The sequence below is a fragment of the Neovison vison genome, chromosome 2 (assembly GCF_020171115.1).
Source record: "Neovison vison isolate M4711 chromosome 2, ASM_NN_V1, whole genome shotgun sequence".
Lineage (NCBI taxonomy): Eukaryota > Metazoa > Chordata > Mammalia > Carnivora > Mustelidae > Neogale > Neogale vison.
In genome coordinates this window covers 237672501-237680000 of record NC_058092.1, presented here as the reverse complement: position 1 = coordinate 237680000, position 7500 = coordinate 237672501, and the positions used below count along the sequence as shown (strand labels likewise).

The following is a 7500-nucleotide window of genomic DNA, read 5'->3' as shown; positions in this document are numbered from 1 at the left end:
TCAAGTAGGACAGGGACATTTGGGCAGAAAAGAGGGAAGGGTTTGTTGGCAGCCTTGCCGGACGGGACGGCGGGAGAGGGCACGTGTGTCGGCCCAGAGACCCCCGCGCCCTGGCGCGGCCCACGGTGGCCGAGGCCTTGGACGAGGCGGAGGCGTGCAGGGACGAGGGCCCTGCCTCCCCCGTCCTGGCCCTCCAGCCAGGCCGCCCCGCGCTACGCTCTCGTCGTGAGCCCGAGCCCTTGTGTCCTCGTCAGCGAGCACGTGGGCACGGAGGGGACGGCGTGAGGAGGGGTTTGTCACAGCATCTCCACACACTGTCAGGACCCCTGAATCTTCATGCCTCAGAGCGCAAGGGCAGAGCTTGGTGGGAAGTAGAAGCGCTCGGGCCCCTGAGCCCGGCCCGCGGCTGCCTCTCCGCTCTCCGCCTGCGCGGCCGCTTTGCTGCCGTTGAGTCATTACCCGTTTCCTCAAAAACACGTGTAGACCCTTCACAGATGTCACTGTGGTCCTTAAAGCACAACCCCAGCCCTCCCTTTTCTTAAGAGTTGCGCTCCCGGTAACTTTGAAAACATTAGTCTGGGAAGGGCTGTTTCCCTGGGCAGCGGTGTCCTCTGGGCTCCGCGGCCAGATCAAGCGGAGCACGTGCCGTTACACGGGAGTTAAGGGTAAATGACAGTTTTTTAATGCTAGGGATGCTTTGGGAGGTACCTGTCCTAAAAAGGTATTTGTCATCTACCTGGAGCTCAGAGGTAACTCGGCATCCTATGTCTTTATTTGCCAAAGTGGGCAGCCCCGTCTGGGCTGACCGTCCCCGACGGGTCACTGCGCAAAGGGCCAGGCAAGGACCGGCCAGTCTAAGTTGCAACCGTTGTCATGAAGCGTGGAGACCGTAATGTCAAGACGGATGTAAGTCTGTGGACATCTTCTGCGCTGGCCCTCGGACCCAGGGGCCGGCGGCCGCTCCCAGTCCTGCCCCGACGGGTGGCGAGCAGGGAGCCTCCGCCGCTCCCCGCGCCAGCAGTGTCTTTCTAAAGTCTGTGAGTTTGTCTCATGACCCTAACACATATCCGTTTTTTGTATTTTTATAGATTCTTTCTAAAGTTTTTCCTCAAGTGCAATCAGAACTGTTTGAAGAATGCAGGCAACCCCCGGGACATGCGGAGATTCCAGGTACACAGCTCTGCGGGCGCGCGGGCCCCGTCCAGGCTGGGCCGTGCAGTTTGAACTCTGATGTTGCAATTGTGCAGAAAACGGTCTTTAGTTCTCCACGGGCTTGGGAGCAAACCAGGACTGGCTCGTTGGATGGAATATTTAAGTCGCTTTGCTTTAAGAATGACTCGGACTCTTCCGTGTGCCAGACTCACCGAGTCTGTGTGCACCGGAGTTGGCTCTGACGGCACGACCTTGGCTTCTAACGTGCACCAGGCGGTCACGCCCCGCCCCGCCCCCGCGTCGGGCGGCCAGGTACCTGGAAGTCAGAGTTGTCAGAGCCGCAGGTTAAGCTGGGCACCCCCGGACGCTCGGCCACGGTGAACCTCGTAGGTGTGTTTCAGAATGACTGTTTTAGAGTCTCTTCCGATATGTTGGCCCATAGCCTAGCCTGGTTCCTCAGCTGGACGTGGCCATGTACAGCTGATGAGAGCTTGGGGCCCCTGCCCGGGGGTCTTCTTTCAGGGATCGATGGGTGGATTCTCCGTGGGGCAGGGCCCTAGTGCAGCCTGTTGGGTGAACACGAGGCCTTGGGCCCTCCTCATGAAGGGAACTGCGCCTGTTTGATGCGGCCTCTCCAAAGTCCGGAATGTTCCCTCAGCTCAGCTTCCTTTTCCTCAGGGCTGATGTGTTCTGCGTCCTTACGCCCATGCCTAATGCTAGAGCTATGTTGCTGGACGCAGGCTGACTCCTTTTCGGGGCTGCTTCAGAGGATTTCAGGTCAAGGCGAGAAGGTAGAGGGCTGGGGGTTATCAGGGAGTGCACATCTTCGCAACCCCTCGGGAGATACTTCAGGCTGAGAGGTACTCCACGCACAGTGCCTTGTTTTGCTGATTTTAACTGTAAAACTGGTCTGGGCTGAACGCAGAACTGCTGCTCGTCCCTACCAGCCGGAGAAGGCAGGAGCTAGTGGGAATGAATGCTGGGTCGGACGCCTTCCCTCAGACCGATCGAGGTCATCTTTAGCAATTTAACTTCCCTGCTAGGCCTTTAGGACACGTGACACTTGTCTTCACAGCCAGCCAGCCAGTCAGAGAAGGGTCTGTGGGCTGGTCCACAGTCATGGCGTGCAGGTGGGGACAGTGTCTCTTGTAAACAACTGGGCCGCCCCCACTTTCTGGTGCCAGGCTTCACGGTGGCCTCTGCCCACCGGAGCAGAGCAGAAGGTGCCCATTGTCTTGCCTTGGGCCCACACGCCATCAGTCGCACGTGGGCCCGCAGTTACTAGAAGGAAGGACCTGCTCTGCTCTCCTTGGCCTGGCATCTCGCCTCTCAGAAGGTTGTGCAGGACCTAAGAGCTGGTCTGGGCCTCCACAATATAGGCAGTGGGCTCCCCAGTCAGCACCTTCCTGCAGGTGCGTGGCAGGCCCGACCCAGGCCAAGAAACTCAACGCAGCTTGTCTGCTTTCTCTGCTGAGCCACTCGCTTTTCCCTCGGTGACTGACCTAGATAGAGAGGACAGAGCAAAGGCAGTGTCCTTTTTTAATTTTTTTTAATTTTATTTTTACCTTTCTTGCTTCTTTTACGTATCGTGGAGAAGGTCAAGTCTGTGGCTCAGCGTTCATTCCGTGGCTGTGCCTCTCGCTCAGGTGACGGTGCCTGTCCCCCCCCCCCCCCCCGAGCCCCGCGTCCTGGGGGCGGAGGCGGCCAGGCCGCTGTACGTGCCCGCCCTGTCGGTGGGGGGCCGTCGACAAGAGGAGGCTGACAGGTCTGAGTCTGCACGTGGGGACAATGAAGGCCGCACCCACCGTATTTTGAGGCTCCGAGGGGCCCAACACTGTGAGACTCCAGCAGGCGTGGCGAGGCTCACCTGGGAAGGAAACGTCAAGGGGGCTGCCCCTGGGAGGAGTATTGGGGTGTGGCGGGTATGGCCCCTGCTTCACAATCTTCCTGGGGGGCCTGAGGTTTTTGATGAAAAAGTCAATTACACATATGTTGACACATGTACGTACATGCACATATACATACATATATTTATCTATATAGGCAGCTTTGACCTTTTCTTAACCCTTGAAAATGCAATTTATTTTGTTTGATCAGTTTTATTTATTTTTCTAATAGATTTTTTTGGGGGGTGGGGGAAGGGGCAGAGGGAGAGGGACTCTCGGGCAGAATCGCTGGTGAGCACAGAGCCCGACACGGGCTCCCGCCCACAGCCCCGAGATCTTGACCCCAGCTGAAATGGAGAGTCAGACGCCTAACTGACGGAGACACCTGGCGTTCCTCTAACAGACTGGTTTCTGAAAGAGCAGTTTTTTGTTTTTTTTTTTTTAAAGATTTTATTTATTTATTTGACAGAGAGAGATCACAAGTAGGCAGAGAGACAGGCAGAGAGAGAGAGGGAAGCAGGCTCCCTGCTGAGCAGAGAGCCCGATGCGAGACTCGATCCCAGGACCCTGAGATCATGACCTGAGCCGAAGGCAGCGGCTTAACCCACTGAGCCACCCAGGCGCCCTGAAAGAGCAGTTTTATGCGTTCGGGAGGAATCCATGGAAGGTTCTGAGCATCCACACGTACCCCCTGGGTGCAGCCTCCCTCCCAGTTGCCCCGGTGTTGCTGTCCTGCGTCAGCTCCGTGGAAGGAACCGTGTTTTGTTAACCACGGTCCACTGTAGCTTTGGCCTTAGTAGTCATTTTCCACGCGTGTTTGGACATGTGCAGACCAGGCGGGGAGACCAGATGCGGACTGGGCGCCTTTCCAGTCCCCCCTGTCCCGTCCAGCGGCACGTTTCTCTGTGGGGCTGTGCTTCTTGAGGTGGTGCTGGCCCTCACCACCGCCCACGTGTGGCCAAGGCCAGGCTCCCGCACTCCCGAGGCTGGCTTCAGCCACCCACGGCCTACTGTTGGCCCCAGACGGAACCAGGCCTTGTGTCTTCGCTACTCACATCAGCTCTTCTGAAAACAGTGGGTCACGCAGCCCCCCTGTTTAAGAAACATCTGAAGGATGCGTAGTGATTCCCATTTCCTGAGTCCATTAAGGGGTCCATTTCTGGCCTGCTTGGGAAGGCGCCCGGGGTCGGCAAGGTTGTCCAGTGGAAGGGGCTCTCCTGTCAGCACCAAGGCCCTTGCCAGCCTCCGCAGTGAACTTGAGAAAGGATTCTTGCTTTGGGTTAAAAATGCTGTCACTAGTATTCAGCTTGGTCTTTTCAGATGCAAGAAAGTTTGTTACCAGACATTCGATGTAATTGTCACATCTACCCGGGGACCATGGATGATGGCTGGGGTAGCTCGACGGCTTCTGATCTAAGAAGCCTGTTCTTGGCAACTTGGAGTCCTCACAACTCTTCAAGAGAGGACTGTCTCAAGTGAACTAATTTTAATTAGATAAACTATCTAATCAATATGTGAACAGATCAATCAAAACAGCAGCTTTAAAATGAGCGGCTGGAGGGGTGTTTCTGAAGCTAATGGCTAGAAGAATATTTCTCTGAATTGAATTCACTTGTTAGCATAATAGGAGATTAAACTGTAATTAGTGTAGCGGGTTTCGAAGAGAAGCAATCTCGAGTCAGAACAAAGCACAACAGCCTGCCCACCCCCACGAGCCGAGAAAGGTGCAGGTGCTGATGCCCAGGGAGGCCGACCAGGAGCAGGGGTGGCCCGGTGCCCGCGGCTCGGAACGGGGTACCTGCGGCCCAGTGCCTACAGCTCTGAGCTCGGCGCGCGTGGCCCCGTGCGCGTGGCCCTGAGCTGGGTGCACGTGCCTTGGTGCGCGCCGCGGGGCCGGCGGAGGCTCCCGTCTCTTCCTTTGCCCACGCGTTTCACACCCGCTTTGTCTTCACAGGTTGTTGTGTCGACAACAGTCAACGTGGACGGCCACGTGCTGGCCGTGTCCGACAACATGTTTGTGCACAACAACTCCAAACACGGGCGGCGGGCCCGCCGCCTAGACCCGTCAGAAGGTACGGCCCCTTCTTATCTGGACAATGGTAGGCACACATGTTGCATGTCTTTTTTATTTGCAATGCTTCTTTTCCTTTGCACCACCTTTATGCTGATTCACGCCGCACTGCCCTCAGCAGGGGCCCCTCCCAGGTCGGCACCCCCCTGCCCCAGCCCGCCCCCGGGGTCCTCTCCTGCCGCCCCTCTCCTGTTCAGGCCTCCCTCACCTCCCCTGCCATGGGCTTCACTGTATCAGTTTGTTTCTAAGCTTTCTTTTGCTTGGAGCTTTTCTTGCAGTTTTAAGTTATTTGGTTTCATTTGGGCTATCCTAAGCCCATCCAGAAGGTCACCTCAGATACTCCGTGCACGTTTCAGGGCGTGGGTGTGTCCTGGGCCCATCAGCTTAGAACAGACTCGGAGGACCATTTCCTATCCCTGGCTGGAGTGGGTGGGGGGCAGGGTGAGGGAAGTGAGGGACAAAACCCAACAGCATAAAATGTTTTGTACCAAATGCTTCCAAGTTACCGACTTCTTGTTTTGCTTGTTAAAAGAGAAGAATTTGGGTGAGATGGATAGGCAGCCGGAGGGGGGTCTTTACGTGGAGTCAGGGCTCAGAAGCACCAGACCCCGAAGGCCTTCACCCAGCCCCTCACTCTCGCACGCCCCCACGATTTTTCCCACCCCCTACAGGAGGATTCTCATCCTCTGTACCGAAACACTCCCAGTAGCCCTGAGATTCGACCGATGTGAATCGTTGAGAAAGTAATGTGTGGGTTTTTTTTCTTGAAAGCGAATTGCAAACAAAACAGTGTTGTTGAATCTTTTGGAGCAAAGAACCCATGAAACTAAACTGTTTTAAGACAAAACCTATATACCGAGGTCTCGAGTTCAGGGGCCACACAGACGCGTACACAGGAAAATGAATGAAGCGTGTGTACGTTATCAGAATGAAATACGCTTTAGACATATAAAAAGTGGAAGACAGCTTATGAATATGCTGTGGTCCACAAAAATAAACTAATTTGTTTTTCTACATTAATGACGAAGGTATAAGAGAACAAAAATATCGTAATTAAAGGTCGCCTTGGGCGCCAGAGTCATTAGGATCTGTGACGTACTGTTTATCTCCTTCCTATGCACTGAAGGTAGGTGTGTGTTTTGCTTAGCAACCATCACTAATGAGGTTCACAATTAAGAAGGTTGAATCCCTGGTCCTCAGTCCCCCACTTCCCCAGAGAGCCAGCGCTCACAAGGCAGTAGGTTCAAGGAGGCCCCCTCAGCCCTCTGGTGTTAGGTTGTAGTCTGGGTCCAAAATCAGCCTCCTCTAATGAGCTATTATGATCTGAGCACAGTACAAGCATTTATTTTTGTAAGTAGCAGGAAAAAGCATTTGACTGCAAGCAGAAAAAATAGCGTTTAGAAAAATAAAGGCCACTAGTGGGTACCTTGGAGATAAGACCCAACTAATCAAAAGCTATTTGCAGAAGCAGTCTTGCTGAAGATTTAGAAAAAAATGTTTGCTTCTCAATATTTTATCAACATTTAAACCAAGTCATGTTCTTACAAGCGGTTGACGTATCTCATTCTGCCCCAGAAAGTGACACGTGATTTTAACATGCACATAGGTGACGTTGAGAAGCAGCATACATAGAGAGGTCTTCCAGAAAAACGGGGTTTGTCATCAACGGTAGAGTGCGTGTGTGTGTGTGCGCGTTTGGTAATTACTACCCAGTTCTCCAAGGGCTCTAGGAAACAGGACAGGGTTCTCTCCAGGACGGAGAGACGCAGCCCATCCTCCTGCCACTTCCTGAGGCGGCCAACACTTAGGAAGTTCATTTTCAGGGCTGGCCATCCCGGCCGGAAGCCCATTTACCTCCTCCTCCCTGGTTAGGACCTATCGCAGGGGTGGGTGCTGGCTGGGAGTCAGTCCCACATACTTGAAGGAGAAGGAGCCCCCATCCTCCAGCGAGCGGGGCTTCTCTGCAGCCCTTGCTGGCTCGCACCTCATTATCCAATCATCTGATATTCACCAACAGTGTGTACACACTCGCTGATGGTTTCCAAGTAGACTAATTCCCCCTGCTGCCGCCGTGGATGTCTGCCACCGCGTCCTTTGAGCTCACAAAAAGCAAGGCCGATTATTTACAGTACTGAACACAGGCGAGGGGAAAACAACCAGCCCACCTTCCAGCACGGCCCGGCAGAACTCGGGTTTTCATTTTTTTCCCTTGTCACTTGTGCCCTCGTAAACGACTCCAGCCCTGTTTAAACCTTCCGTGAGCCCGGCCCAGCACCCGGCCTCCAGCACAGAGGCGATTTGCATGCCAAGTGCCGTAATGCGGTTAGGTTTATGCAATAAGGGCGACCGAATCCAGGCTGCGGGGCTTTAGCGAGTTAAGGGGAACAGATG

The 7500-nt window shown here is 54.5% G+C and overlaps 1 protein-coding gene across 8 annotated transcripts in view; it reads left to right on the top strand.

The window, feature by feature from the left end:
• EBF3 (EBF transcription factor 3) overlaps positions 1–7500 on the top strand; it is a 115629-nt gene that overhangs the window by 76297 nt on the left and 31832 nt on the right. For 4 of the 8 annotated variants that reach the window (XM_044240752.1, XM_044240750.1, XM_044240749.1 and 1 more), the window contains exons 7-8: positions 1089–1170; positions 4993–5110. In XM_044240752.1, the coding sequence (XP_044096687.1) occupies positions 1089–1170; positions 4993–5110 (200 nt within the window). Of the gene's footprint in view, positions 1–1088; positions 1171–4992; positions 5138–7500 lie in introns of all 8 variants that reach the window. The other 4 variants (XM_044240751.1, XM_044240748.1, XM_044240747.1 and 1 more) reach the window with 1 other exon arrangement.